The sequence below is a fragment of the Schistocerca cancellata genome, chromosome 6 (assembly GCF_023864275.1).
Source record: "Schistocerca cancellata isolate TAMUIC-IGC-003103 chromosome 6, iqSchCanc2.1, whole genome shotgun sequence".
Classification (NCBI taxonomy): Eukaryota; Metazoa; Arthropoda; class Insecta; order Orthoptera; family Acrididae; genus Schistocerca; species Schistocerca cancellata.
The window spans coordinates 555580207-555596323 of record NC_064631.1 but is presented as its reverse complement, the minus strand read 5'-3'; the positions used below and the strand labels follow the sequence as shown (position 1 = coordinate 555596323).

Sequence of the window (16117 nt, the reverse complement as noted above, 5' to 3'; positions counted from 1 at the left end):
TTCTGTAAAGTGTGGAAGGTAGAAGACGAGATACTGGCAGAAGTAAGGTTGTGAGTGCCGGGCGTGAGTCGTGCTTCGGTAGCTCAGATGGTAGAGCACTTGCCCGCGAAAGGCAAAGGTCCCGAGTTCGAGTCTCGGTCAGGCACACAGTTTTAATCTGCCAGGAAGTTTCACTTTTATGATTGTTGGCATGCGAGAATACACGCTTACGTTGCCGAGAGAGAGAGAGAGAGAGAGAGAGAGAGAGAGAGAGAGAGAGAGAGAGGGGGGGGGTGGGTGGGGGGAGGGGGGTATTGATACGAATATTCAGGCAACCTGTACTGTGGCAAGTATGTTTTATTTAGTTTGAATTTATAATTTATTGTCCCACATTTATGAACTATCTGTCACATCATTTGCCAATAAAACGACCTTGTGAATGGGTTGCATTTTTATTTTTATTTTATTCCTCTTCCGGCAGTGTGTATCGCCTGACCCTTCTTAGAACGGACAGTCTCGGAATTTAAGCAGTAAATCTCTCCGCGATAAACAATGTACCGTCTACCACTAGAGTTTGTGGTGGACCCGTGTAACGCTATCGCGTTCACTACACGACACGGTGACGAAGCGTGCCACCCTTCCTTAGATCTTTCCTACCTCCTCTATTAACCCGACCCGGTATGGGTCCCTAACTGATGAGCAGTATTCTAAAATCGATCTTACAAGTGTTTTGTGAGCGATGTCTTTCGTAGATGTTTCTTTCTCTTGCAACAGGAAAAAGCGTAGTCATTTTCCGCTACAAATAAACATGAATAAAATTGTAAATTTAAAATAAACATTGGCCTAACTTTTACCAAGAGTTTCTTCAAAATGTATGAGAGAGATTGCACAACAAAGAAATCGCTCTTATAAAAAAGCTGCTTTTATACGAAAAGTAAAAAGCTATCCAAAAGACTAACATTAGAAATGAATGTAGCCTTGCATCATTCAGATAACACGATTTTCTTTTAGAGGTATAGCAGCTGGCATGAAATCTCACATTGTGAACGCAGGCGCGCTGGATGAAAATTCGAGAACTATCCGATTACACCTGGCTGAGACGTACAATGGTTCCCACACCTAGACTACAATATTGTAGTAGTTCTCGGATGTGTAGTCCAAACATTTGAGTTATCCAAAACTCTTTTCTTGGTGCCTTGTGGTTCTCTGTTCTCCCTATCCCTATCTTGATATCTAAATACACTAAAGACTCACCGCATTGATTACATTATTGTTTATTTATCACGTTGACAGCCGTACGGTTAGTGATGGACATTTGCCGCCGGTCAAAACTATGCACAAGGTGACGTGCGGTTCTCCTGTGACCACTGCACCGGCTGCCACACGGCAGTCAACCTTTGAAATAAGTACCGGTTTCAGCTTTGCAGGCATCTCCTATCTAGTTTAGTGTCACAGTATCTGTTGCCATATACCAGTTTTGGTACACAAGGAATATTTGACCGATTCCAGAGCACTGTGCCAATAGCAGGTTAGGTAAGTCGTTAGGTATGTGAACAATAATTAGCACATAAGAAACAATTTTTATTAGTGCATGACAAAAGGTAGGTAACATGCAATGCTTCTATTGTTTGGTGACGCCCACGGGACAGTTAAAGCTGTGCGATGTGCTACGTTTTACTGTACTCTATCCAGTCCAGTAAAATGAAGTGTGTTGCCTCAGAAACTCTAAAATACACTGAAGCGCCGAAGATACTGGTATAAGCATGCGTATTCAAATAGAGATATTTGTAAACAGGCAGAATACGGCGCTGCGGTCGGCAACGCCTATGTAAGACAAGAAGTGTCTGGCGCAGTTGTTAGATTGGTTACTGCTGCCAGAATGGCAAGTTATCAAGATTTAAGTGAGTCTGGACGTGGTGTTATAGTCGGCGCACGAGCGACGGGATAGAGCATCTCCGACGAAACGAAGTGGGGTTTTTCCCGTACGACCATTTCACGAGTGTACCTCGAATATCAGGAATACGATAAAACATCAATCTCGGACATCGCTGCGGTCGGAAAAAGATCCTGCAAGAACGGGACCAAAAACCGCTGAAGAGAATCGTTCAACCTGACAGAAGTGCAATTCTTCCACAAATTGCTGCAGATTTCAATGCTGGGCCATCAAAAAGTGTCTGCGTGCGAACCATTCAAGGAAACAGCCGAAGGCCCACTGGTGTACCCTTCATGACTGCGCGACACAAAGCTTTACACCTTGCCTCGGCCCGTCAACACCGACATTGGACTGTTGATGACTGGAAACATGTTGACTGGTCTGAGTCTCATTTCAAATTGTATCGAGCGGATGGATGTGTACGGGTATGGAGACAACCTCATGAATCCATGGACCCTGTGTGTCAGCAGGGTACTGTTCAAGCTGTTGGGGGATGTATAATGGTGGGGGCCTGTGCAGTTCGAGTGATGAGGGGCCCCAGATTCATCTAGGTACTACTGACAGGTGACATGTACGTAAGCATCCTGTCTGATCATCTGCATCCATTCATGTCCATTGTGCATTCCGACAGATGTGGGCAATTCCAACAGGACAATGTGACACCTCACACGTCCAAAATTTCTACAGAGTGGCTCCAGGAACAGTCTTCTGAGTTTAAACACTTCTGAGTTTAAACACTTCTGAGTTTAAACACTTCTGAGTTTAAACACTTCTGAGTTTAAACACTTCTGAGTTTAAACACTTCTGAGTTTAAACACTTCTGAGTTTAAACACTTCTGAGTTTAAACACTTCTGAGTTTAAACACTTCTGAGTTTAAACACTTCTGAGTTTAAACACTTCTGAGTTTAAACACTGGCCACCAGACTCCCCAAATGTTCACATTATTGAGCATAGCTGGGATGCCTTGGGAAATGCTGTTCAGAATAGATTACCAGACCCTCGTACTCTTACGAATTTGTGGACAGCCCAGCAGGATTCATGGTGTCACTTCCCTCCCAGCACTACTTCATAAATTAGTCGAGTCCATGCCAAGTCGTGTTGTGGCACTTCTGAGTGCTCGCGGGGGCCCTACACGGTATTAGGCAGGTGTACCAGTTTCTTTGGCTCTTCAGTGTGTTTTACAAATGCTTACTAGATAAAAATCGTTCTAAACGGTTTGCAGTGACTACAGTTTGCTTTCGTCGAAGATAATTCATTAACAAATGTTTGGCGATTGTGTGACAAGTTGTTGTGCATCACTTATTTGTATTCTGTGCTGCAGTTGTGTTACCGATGACAGTTACTGGCTATCTGTGAATGAAACAATTACATATTGAGACAGTTTGTAAAAAGGGCTATTTGTCTTTAGTGAAGCGGATATTCTACTTCAAAATTTTACGCTACATAGATTTCATTGTCGTGGTCGTCATTTAATAGTACCAGTATTGCTTGCCACCTTTCTTTGTCCTGTGTGATTCATGTAATTAACGGCATACCTAATTGCAGTTGCCACAATGATCCGAAATTAGTCGAACACTCCTTTGAACCAGAATAACTCTATGGGGACGGATACTGAAAACTGTGTGTGCTAAGAGTCCCTAAACTAGAAATCCTGATTTTGGCTGCAAACGCGAAATCGGTAATTTGTTTATATAAATCAAAATGAGGCCACTACTATGAATTCTACAGCGTAGCGTGGTATTCTTCCTTCCTAGTTACTTGTCATATGTGTCTGAATCATATTAGCTTACCGCTTCATTTATTGAAGATTTACTTAAAATTGAACAATCACGGGATCTGTATAAGTTGGTTTAAAGATCTGCACCTACTGAGCACATAGCTTTTTCGTGGTAACAGGTTGTTATCATCACGATTCCTCGCTGCCATCCATTCCGTTCGACTGGCAGAAGCTCAAAACTGTAGAGGGATGAATAGTGATACTACCATTGCAGACATTGAACTATAGACCAATAAATATAGTTCAGTTGCGTAAAGCGTGTCCTCGAACGAAAGGAGAGATATAGTTGGCAAATACTTTGTTATAGCCTTACCAAAGCAAGTGTTGTGTTCTTAGTTGGGCAGCAGATCCTGTATCGTCGGCAGCATATCAGAGTACAGAGTTTCGTTTATGAGTTGTAAAAAGCTTCTAATACCAAAAATGCCTGTTTTTATGTACTTTTTGCATTTACTGTTTGCATTTTAGTTTGAATTCTTAAATTTCTTGCGTATTTGTATTTGTGTGTGTAGTAGCAGCAGCAGTAGCAGCACCACGCTTTTGTATCTGTGTAGAGTATATTTCTGCCGCCTTTGGTGTGGGTAGGGACTGAGGTTGCTACGTGTAGATGTGAGCTGAGTTGATGACCCTTCACTCAAAGCTCCAGGGAGTAGATGTTTCTTCCTCTTGCAACAGGAAAAAAATCGTAGTCATTTTCCGTTAAAAATAAACGTGAATAAAATTGTAAATTTAAAATAAACATTGCCCTAATTTTTTACGAAGAGTTTCTTCAAAATCGTATGAGAGACTGCACAACAAAGAAAACGTCTTATAAAAAAGCTACTTTCATACGAAAGGCAAAACGCTGTCCATTAGAAGTGGATGTAGCCTTGCGTCATTCAGATAACACGATTTTCTTTAGAGGTATAGCAGATGGCAAGAAATCTCACATTGTGAACGCAGGCGCGGATGAAAATTCGAGAGCTGCAGCTTGAGACTGTTGCCAATGGGTATTGCTTAAATTCAAGGAAATATTATCTGCGGCAGTTGTGAGATTTTTATGGAATAAATTAATAAAATATGGTAGTGATCCCATATGATATACGAAACACATCAGAATGCTGTTTAAAAGAACACAAAATTTCAAGATCGGCGATGTTTTACTGAAGCTCGAAACTTACCTTGGACGTGAATGCGAGATATGGTTAATAGCTTCCACCACGAAATCTGACCAACTTCAAAGATACTCTGCTCGTATGTGAAGTACACGAGCGACAACACACAATACCTTCACTGCGCTATACCAATGGTAATATTACCGATGACAGCGTCAATGAAACAGAGCTATTAGACTCAATTTTCCGAAATTCCTTCACCAAAGAAGATGAAGTAAATATTACAGCATTCTAATGAAGAACTGTTGCCAACATGAGTAACTTAGCAGCAGATATCCTTGGTGCAGGGAAATTGTTTAAATCACTTAATAAAGGCAAGTCTTCCGGTCCAGATAATATACCACTTCGGTTCCTTCCATAGTAAGCTGATACGATAGCGCCATACGCAGCAGGCGTATACAACCGCTCTCTCGAGGAAACACCCGTGCCAAAAAACACTTGAAAGTGCCGCAGGTCACACCAATAGTCAAGAATGGAAATAGAAGTAATAAATCGGATGAATTACAGATCGATACCACTGACTTCGACTTGCAGTAGGATTGTGGAACATATGTGTTCCGACCAGTGGCGGATACAGAAAAACCTCGAGGAGGGGACGCTAAAGATATCTTGCGCTACCTTTACTTTCTCCGTAATAAAAAATAGTCGAGTCACATGCAAAGTTTAAGAAAGTTTGATTTAAATTGATTATACACATGTACAAGACAATGCCATCTTATGATATAAAAATGTTACAATTGTGGTTCTCTTCCTTTGATGACATATTCTCTGCGCCTATTCTTCCGGGCAAACTGGTTAATTACGTCGTCGTACATTGTTGTGGAAGTTTTGACGAAGTGCTGGGCTCTGTCTGCACATGTGGTGGTGTTTTTGCGGCTGAATGATCGGAATCTTCAGATGTTTGTACTTTTCTTTTTCTTATTACATAACGGTATATTTTATTATATTGTTACGACGAAGGTAAATTAGATACCAATTATTCTCGAATAAACTCTTTCTTCGCACTGAAAAATGCAACACTAGTACACTTAGCAGTAAAACACACACGGTCACACTCCGTGTATTTCTAATATCACTAAGCACAACACTGACTGAAGTACGTGGTAATAACCAATAATCGCAGTTGTTCACTTTTTATCACTTCCAAGTTATCGCGACGATTGTAGCTTTCAAACTGACTACCTGGCAGCGACTCTCCTTCCCTTCTATATGTGGTTCGATTTGTTTGAGAACATTCGCTGCCAGAATGTTCCCTTCCAGACTTTCATGGAGTGTGAACAGATCTTCACACTTGCACTTACTACAACTAGGACTTTTTGTTTGTTCATTCTTCAGTCTTGATATTTCTGCTTCTGAATGTAAACGAGCTTCCTATTCGGCGAATAGTCCGTATTTATAACGCTACGTATTGAAGGTTCTCTGCACAAGAAAACGTTGAATATTCGGGACTTTTCTCGAACAAATGCCAGACAGGATAAAGTATCGACATCACTAGAATGGCCGCAACTTTTCTCCTAGGTATGTGTTAGCTATCTATGTGCCAGACAGAAACATAAAATACTTTGACGCAGACTCGCGTGCTACATAGGAAAGTACAACTACTCGATAACTCGATTCAGTCGAGTGGACTGACGAAAGAAACGAACGAGTAGCGTGCGGGCCGAGTGGCAGGGGCTGCGCGGGTGGCAGTACGGGCGGTCCGGCAAGCCCCCTCCCCCTCCCGCATATATATCTGCCATTGGTTCCAACATTATGAATTACCTAAAAGAAAAGGGTCAATATCATTGTTGTGAAACACAACTGGCTCTGTATTTGTACGAAGTAATGAGTGCTAGCGACGATGGTATCTCAAATTGATCCATGTTTCTAGGTCTCCAGAAGGCTTTTGAGACCGTTCTTCACAGAGGCGAGACACAATCAAAGTGCGTGCCTGTGGAGTATTGCTTCAGTTGTGCGAGCCTGTATTCGTGATTTCCTGTCACAAAGGTTGCAGTACATAGTAATCGACGGAAACCATCCAATAAAACAAAAGTGCTACTCCTCGTTCCACAAGTGTTACAGGCTCTGTGCTGTTCCTAATCTACATACACGATATAAGAGAAAATCTTTGTAAACCTCTTACATCGTTTGCAGATGATGCTATGATTTACCGTCTAGTAAACTCGTGAGAAGACAAAACTAATCGCAAAATGATTGTATGGTGCGAAAAGTGAAAATTGTCTCGGGATAAGGGAAAGTGCGAGGTCATCCACATGAGTACGAAAAGTATTCCGTTAAATTTCGATTATACGATAAATCACATAAATTTAAAGGCTGTGAGTTCAACGACATACCTAGAAATTACAATCACGAACGGCTGACAGTGGAACGATCAGCAGGCTAACGTTGTGGGGGAAGGCATACCAAAGACTGTATTTTATTGACACAACACTTGTAAGATGGAACATTTCTACTGAAGAGACTACCTACACTACATTTGTCCGTGCTCTGGTTGAGTATTGCTATGCGGTATGGGAACCTTACTAGATGGGACTGACGGAGAAGATCGAAAAAGTCCAAATGAAGGGCAGCTCGTTTGGTATTAGCGCGGAATAGGGGAGAGTGTGCCACAGATATGATAAGCGAGTTGGGACGGCAATCATTAAAACAAAGGCTTTTCTCGGCGCGGCGAGATATTTTCACCTAGTTTCAATCACCAACTTTCTCCTGTGAATGCGAAAATACTTTACTGTCACCGACCTACGTATGGAGAAATGATCATCGCAATAAAATAAATCAGAACCTACACAGAAATATTTAAGTGTTCATTTTTCATGCGGACTATTAGAGCTTAACAATAGAGAAATAGTCTGAAGGTAGTAGGGTACAAAGAATCCTCTGCCAGGCAGTTAAGTGTGAATTGCAGCATAGTCATGTAGATGTAAGATGTAGTACGCTACTATACATTTCCGGAAGAGGCTTAGGGAACTGTGAGCTAAGAAAAAGTGCACGGATAACCTGGTAGTCTCTTCGGTATCCTCCATTCGTTCTCGGATAATGAGTGCATCATGTAATACATCGAAAAGTAATAACATGATGACTGAGTATAAGTATACTGTTTTTCATAACAAGAAAACTATCACTTTGATTTTTCACCCAGTTGCTCGCAGTATTTGAAAACCAATTCAGTACGGTGAGTTGTTAAAGGGCTACGTGATAATAACACAGACTTGATAATTTATTCGTTCAGTCATTCATTATGTTCCGTGGAGTCTAGTGTCAAAGAAAATAATTAGAATAAGTAAGTATACTATAGAGAAGTTACCAGTAGATCTACTGAGTGTTACCAAGGCTGCTATATCATTAATCATAGTTCACGTATAACATTTTAATCAATCTACGTTTTCACAAAACAGCTGCAGATTTATTACTCATCGAATTAAAAAACGGATGCTTTGAAGAAAGGAAATCTTCCTACGCTTTGCACAGCGTAGCTACTGTTGATCTAGAAGTTTAGTCAGTGCATACTTCAGGCGTAGGAAGATGTATTAGAATTCGTAAGTCTAATCTAATGTAATGCAACTCACAGTTCATTAACTGAAGTCCCTTCTTATTTGTTTAATGATCCACTCACACGATTTCCTTTAATGTGCCAATTTGTGACCTTGCCCTTGGTTCACTGAAACTACACTATGTTTATGGCATTCCTTGCCATTTCCCTTGTCATGTATTGGTTCTATCCATGCAATAGGCTTCTTATTCTGTGGTATTCGGAATACTTGAAACAAAAGTGCCTCTCTGCATGACCACCAAGGTTGCTGCTTCTCCACTGTTCCTTTCGTCAGGTCTGTGTTCTGCACTTCAATCTTCAAAATATTTTCTTCACGTGAGCCTATTAGTATAACATCACAGAGGCTCTCATTCCTTTCTGTTTGTTGTTCAAAATCTTTGTCCCTTGCTTCTTTATTTACATATGATGCTCTTATCGCTTCTTATTTCTTCTGAATCCACTTTGTGGAGGTCACTGTTCTGTCAGATTCTGCCTGGATTCCTACTGATACTTCTGGTGTCACACTTACCATTGTAAACCATTTCTCTCGGCTGCCTAATGTCAATTCCATGGGACTCTCTGCTCATCTCTCCATGGCTCTCTCCTAATATGCCATTTTGGTTCGAGTTTTCTCTTTAACCATACTGGGCTGCCCCTGACTGATAGCATCTTCATTCCATAATCTATGATCGCTGTTTGATGGTCTTGCATGCTCGACAAGTGTTTCGAAGCAGAGCCAGCTGAGCTTTCTATAGCAACAACCAATGGACAATATGCTAGTGGAAGGACAGAAACCTCTCTTCACTTGGTACCACGGAAGTGTTAGAGCACGTGCCTAAATCCCTGAATGAACATAGCCTGGAGCGTATAAGTACTCAGCCATTTGTGTACTAAAATACCTCACCCTACACCACAAGCCTGTGACACCCAGAACAACATCCTAGAATGTAGTATGGGGTCTGCTGTTCAACCATAGGATGGGGCAGTCTGCCCTGAGTCATGAGAGCAGCTGCCGCCGGAGCAGAGAGCCACCTGCTTACTGGAGGGAGGTCACGACCACCTCCGGTATCATCAGCTGCATTGCCACACATTAATCACAGTCGGAGACATTGCTGACAGTAGCAACCGAGTGATACCGCGCATAGCCCCACTCTTTGCACTGTCAGCAGTGCCGTGTGTCTATTGCTTTGCGTGAGAGGCAACTGGTCCCCTCCACCAAGATGTTGCTGATGTACTATGACCTGTGACTGAAATAAGTAAGTTAATTAAACAAATCTATTGTCATCCTGATGTCTCATTTCATTCTCCATGGGTAATAGGCCATGGGCCGTCTACACTGGTCTCAGATCATTGACATCACCTTCTTAGAGCAACATCAGAACATACAGCGTGTAGTATGGTGAGCCCAAAAAATTTTGATTGTATTTTGGTCACGGAGAAAAGGTTTGACAGCCATGCATTTAATAAAGTAGATTTTATTGCAAGAGAGAACCAGCGGATTTGTCTAGTTTTAGAGGTAATGGTAGTCATGAGTGGTTAGTCCCAGTTAGATGGAAATGTTACCTTGAGGACCACGTAGCGCCATGTACGGAACCAGTTCCAGTTAAATGTTAAACATGCAATCGTTAGGGCCATATGGCTAGGCAATGCCATGAAGGGCGAAGTGATACTTTGGGCTGGATCTTTAAGATGAAATACAGATTTATGCTAGTTAGAGCATATGCAGATCCTGAAATAGCACTAGAAAGAACCTTGTATATATTCTTCAATAAGTAATAGTGTAAGTTCGACAAATTAAACTGTATCCCTGACATGCCTCCTGTACATAAGACTTACGTTCTGAAATTCTGTATGTTATGAGATGAATAAAACACATTTCACATTTCATTTCTTCGTCTCCCATTGGGTGAAAAAATACCTCGAGAAAGACGCTGTTCTTCTCATGACCACAGTAAAATTTCTAACATGTTGATATTCAGTGAATACGTAACGTACGGACGTATTGTGTGAACAACACGGAAGTGAGATGAGCTTTCTCACATATTTACCGGCTGCTAGATTAATAAGTACTGGCGGAGCTGTCAATTGTAACCTACCGGTGAATCATACAGCACTCGGTCTTGTCTCTTGCCTCCGTCATTTACAAGCCTTAGGAGACACCTTAAATGCGCCACAGAAACTACTACTGTCGTCTGTTGGATAATCTGTTTCCTTGCCTCCTTACTTCAACTCCCCCCCCCCCCCCCCCCCCCGTTACACACACACACACACACACACACACACAAACATTCTCTCTTGCAATTAGTGTGCATGTGGCTTCCGTTTGCTGCTTGATGGAGATGCAAGTTGCTTGAAGTAAAAAAAGAATCGATTAGATGTTGCTAAGAATTGAAGATCAAATTTTATTTGTTAGTGTTCAGTTTTAGAAATTAGTGGAAAATGGAATGACTGTTTTATACTTAAACAGTTTCCTTCCTGCCTCCATTATAAGTTTGATTAAACTGCTCCCAACCCAAAGGTTTGAGCACACGCCATTCTTTGCTAGACATGGCCCCGTTAATGAGTTCTTATGCCTTCGCCTTCTTTCGATTTTGAAAGTGACTTAACCAGTCAATTATGTGTCGAAACAAAGACTATTCGGCATTTTTCACAGATAAGAATCATATTGCCCAAAGTGAAAGAATCAACAAGTGGTGGAAAGAAATCGTAGGACCAAATTAAAATTGAATCCATGGTATTTGGCTGGCTTCATGTATTGTGTCTGGGTAGCTCAGTCGGTTGGGGGATTGAACGCAAAAGGCAAAGTTTTGTGTTCAAGTCCTGGTCGGGCACATAGCTTTAATCATTAGCTTTAATCATTAATCTGTCAGGAAGTTTAATAAAACAGCACACTCCGCTGCACAGCGAAAAATTAGTTTTGCTTCTGCCGCTGCGATCCTGCTTTGCGTCCCGCTATTCCGGTGATCTTACGCGCCCGCTCGCTCTCTCTCTCTCTCTCTCTCTCTCTCTCTCTCTCTCTCCCCCCTCCCTCCCCAATCTCTTTGAAGAGGAGAGGCGAAGGATGAAGAACCTAGAGAAGTGCGCAGTTGCCCGTAACACGCGCGCTGGGCTGCGTGAGTCATCGCCTTCCTGCAGACAAGTATTTTCCGACAGGGCTCTCTGCCCAGAATCACGGCTGCCGGACGGAAGCTGTTCAGATGCTCAGATAGCCAGAATCGCGCTTATCTTGGCCCAATTGTCAAGTTGCTGTATTTTATCAAGCAGTGTGTGCACTTCTGGAAGCGTGACCCCGGCCTAATATACATGACCTTCAATGGTCTTATTTGCTTCTGCTTCGGCTTGTGATGGTTTCCCTAACCTAAGTGTTCAAGCAGTTCTCAGACTCCATGGATGCTAGCTGCTCCTAACTCCAATGAAAACGCGCAAAAAAGATAAAAATAAGAAACAAATAATCAGAAAAGCAGTTTCCTTGTCGATTAACAGAACACTGCCTCTGTTGTGTAACGGTTAGTGTTTTAGACCATAAACTCTTAAAGTGATGGTTAGGTTCCTGATAGGTGCAGGGATTTATTTCTGACAATCAAGTTGACATTTCCCTTTCGCAGTGCGTATTGTGGGTGAACGAGATGAAGAGTAATGTAATTAATGTAATAACAATATAATAAAGGCAGGTGCACTGCACAGTCGAGCAAGTAGCCAACTTACACACACACACACACACACACACACACACACACACACACACACACACACACACACACACACACACACGTATGAATTTGCCCCAAATGTAAATTAAAAGTAATTCCAGTCACTCGGTTCCGACGAAGATTTTTGGGAGATTTGTCTTGCCTGTGAGACAAATGGCAGTAATTGAAACACTGTCCTAAATGTTCCCAATTGGGACCCGTCTGCCCCATTAACGGCTTACCTCGTATTTGGCAAAAAACATCGGGTTTTCAGTGGGTCATATATCGAACTGCCAGCTCTTCCCTTCAATGTAGAATATGAAACACATTAAAAAATAAATAAATAAATGAATGAATAAAATGTAATCAGTAGCCTGTGAGGCGTCATTGTGTAATATTATTGCGTTTGATCATCGGAGAAGGCTTTCGTACTAATTTTGTCATCCTGAAGACGTAGTTCCTACCCTACATTGTGAGGAGGTTAGAGCTTACAAGAAAGCTGGCTAATAATAAAATGTGATTTATTCATCTGAGCACATACTATTTTCACTTGCGAGAGAGAGAGATAGATGACTTCCTTTGTTTGGCTACACACACATTGCTCACTATTTTCTTTTGCGTTGCTTGTGCGGTAGGGAAACCCTCTGCAGGCAAAGAGAGTATGACACCTGTGCGCTGCAGAATGTCTTCTGAATTTCCCAGTGCCATTCACGTCGTTGTTAATAACAGAAATCTTCTGTATCACAGTTAATACGTGTAAAATTATTTTCCAGATTGAAATATGGATCAAATAGTTGCTCCTTCGACAACTCTTCTCCATGTCGTCAAGAATAATATCAGGTGTAGAAGTATTAAACCGGCATTTGGTATTTGGTTGCAATAATTAAACGTCTGCTTATTCAAAATAATCTCCATTGCTATTTAGACATTTCTCGCCCCCCCCCCCCCCCCCCCCCCCCCCCCCCCGGCAGGCTATGAATGCCGCGCTTTAAAAGAAAAAAAATCTTGTTTTGAAGTGAACCAGTTAGTGAGCCATTTTCGTATATTTTCATCCGAATTGAAGCGTTCTTCAGCGAGAGCGTGCCCCAGTGATACAAATACGTGATGATCGGACGGAGCCAAGCCTGGGAATAAGCCACATGACGTAGCATTTCCCAACTGAACCCCTCGATCGTTTCCCTCACCCGTTTTGCTGTGCGTGATCGGGCGTTATCATGGAGCAATATGACTTTGTGGTGCTTTTTTCCATATTTCAGTCGTGTTTCACGTAATGTTCGATTTAAATCGATCATTTGCTGTCGGTAGCGATCAGTGTTAACGGTTTCACCAGGTTTTAGCAGCTCATAATAGATGACATCCTTCTGATTTACGACGCTTAGGATTCTCAAAATACATCCATTTTTCATCACCTGTCATTGTTTGATGGAGAAACGACTTTCTTTTGCATCTGGCGAGCAGCATTTCACAAGTGGTCTTTCGATTCGCTTGCTGTCTTTCATTCAATTCATGTGGAACCCATTTTCTGCACCTTCCCATAGCTTTCAACCTAAGAGAAACTTTCTGCGTCGCATTCAATCGTTCAACGAGTTTCCGTTGAGTTTGAGTATCATCTTCATCCTGTAAGGCCTGCAGTTCGTGATCTTCGAACGTTTTCGGTGGTTTCCCACGCTCATCGTTTCTCATGTCAAAATCACCACTTTTGAATTTCATCAACTACTCAAAACACCGTGTTTTTCCAAGAGCATATTCGCCGAAAGCTTCGGGTTTGAAACAGATGATGATGTTCAGAACTTGGGTTACTGTGTTGACATTCGTCGTCAGCCATTACAGAAAGCAGATTTCGCTGCAGACGCGGTCTCACTGACGGCTAGCACCATCTATAGGGAAATTCCACTTTCATATATCTACACCTGGTACACACTAAATCCTTACCATATTTCCTTTTTAGACAAATTGAATTGCACACAACCAATGTGATTATCATCCCTCAGATGTACTTTAGGACTTAATGGGGGCCAGTTCTACACAACTTCCCTGGAACCAAAATACAGTGGTTCTTGTTTTGTGGACAAAGACCTCATCCCGTTGCAGCCAAAAAGTTCTGATTCTTAACTGTTTTCACAGTGTGGAATGCAACTTGCGATCTAAAACGTTTCCAAAAACTTCATTCATTTGTACATCAACGATAATGATGGTCTTTGCATAAATGAGGAACCAACTGCTATCAAAGCAATCATAAAAATGCTTCCAAATTTCATAATTGTTACACCTCATTCGGAGAGCACTGTTAACTATGTTCTCGTTAATTATGTTCTCATCAGTTTATCATGCACCTAACTGAGCACCACATCATGTGAAGGAGCACACCATGAAGCATCCTCCTCAGCCCCACAAATCAATGTTGGCATGCCCCACAATATAGCCTGGGGATCAGAAAACAACTATGCTACAGCACAACTTTCACTAATTGGACTCAGTACCTGAGCTACAATGAAACTCTTCTGCAATAGCTGGTGAAGATACCTGATGATTCATTTGTATAAAAGTTAGAATTCAGAGGTCCCTAAGTGTAAACTAGTTGGTCTACCAGAGCAGTGGTACGGTTTAATGCTTGTCTGACAGTACCATTTCACATTTACATTCATAATAGTGGATGTGGGTTCAAGTATTTTGTGTAAAATCTCTGATGGAAGCCTGATCTTGACAGGCAATAAGTGAACGCCTTGTTATTATGTACGCAGTTATTTCTATTGACACATTTTGATATAAAATTAGTAGAAAGAACGTTGACACATTCTACCTATATTTCAGTACTCTCAGGTCACTGGTGTCACATTAAATGTTGTGGGTGCAATAGAGGGTCTGAAAATTTTTGTCCATTTGGAAGAAACTGTTGTGGCTAAGTGGGCAAGTGCAAGACAGCAAATCCCAAGGTTTGGGGCTCAGCTCTCAGTCAGTCTTCGGAATTTTTCCTGTCTTTTATCACTTATTTCACATTTATGTGCTTTTCATGTGGTAGGTTGCAGCAGCCAGCAATTAAATCTTTTATGTGAACTCTTTAATTCTCTATGGATCATGTCTAGAGGAGCTGGACATCATAGAGGGAAGGTGAGGTTAAGAACACAGACACAAAGTTCGAAGTAATACATTGGTATGTTACATTTTGACATTTTGTTCATTGGTCTCTTGGAAAATAGTAGCCCTCGATTTGAGTGACAGTCTTCTGATTTTACTAACCACCCCAGTACTTGACTGCAACTGCTTGGGAAAGCCTTGAGAAACTCAAATGATTCTGGCAGAATCAGGTAAAAGAAGTTTGTATTCTCCACAGATGCGGATTTTTTTTCATAGTTTCCAGTACATTTCGGTGTTTGCCATTTTTGGACTGAACAATCACAAATCTTGTATCATAGATTATGAATGTAGTGATTCAGATTAGTTGGTCAGTGGAAAAAAGTGTTCTATATTTGGTCATGAATTCTTGCACCAGATTGCTACATGGATGGAATCATTTATGTAGAATTTGTGGAGTAATACGACAGTAATTGGGGAGACATGTAAATTGGGCAGTAATGGTGGAAAATGATAGGAGTTCTTGCCAGACATCTGCTTAAGGAATACAATGAAAGTAGAAAACTAAAAAGGTCCTACAACCAGTGTTATCCTGAAGCATTTTATGATCTAAGTTAAATAATGTGCTAATTTTATCAGGAGAATTGTGAATACTACAACAGTCATGGGTGTTTCTTGTGAACAGTATGTGACAAATCTGTTTCATGAGAGTTTTTTTCTCATTTTCATTAAAAATTTAAATTCTAACTGACTTGTGACGCTACTTGTCCCAGCTGTAAAATAAAATGCATGATTTGTAATGAATGGAAATAATACCCCTTTACCTCTATAAGAAGCATCTCTTGCACAGAATGTATCTTTTTGTCATGAAGGTGTTTCCTTGCAGAAGAATGTTAACTCATTAGCATATGATGATTCATAAATGGTACAAACAAATTTTTGCTGTAGAACCAATAAAATCGTGACCAGTAATTTTTGAAATATAA

At 41.3% G+C, this 16117-nt stretch overlaps 1 protein-coding gene across 2 annotated transcripts in view; it reads left to right on the top strand.

The window, feature by feature from the left end:
- Nucleotides 1–16117, top strand: part of LOC126088520 (ran-binding protein 9) — a 250843-nt gene that overhangs the window by 166217 nt on the left and 68509 nt on the right. The window contains exon 1 of one of the 2 annotated variants that reach the window (XM_049906676.1): nt 15331–15364. The exons of the other annotated variant lie outside the window; for it this stretch is intronic. Within the exon in view, the coding sequence (XP_049762633.1) occupies nt 15346–15364 (19 nt within the window). The 5' untranslated portion in view covers nt 15331–15345. Of the gene's footprint in view, nt 1–15330; nt 15365–16117 lie in introns of those variants that run through there. 2 annotated transcript variants of the gene reach the window in all.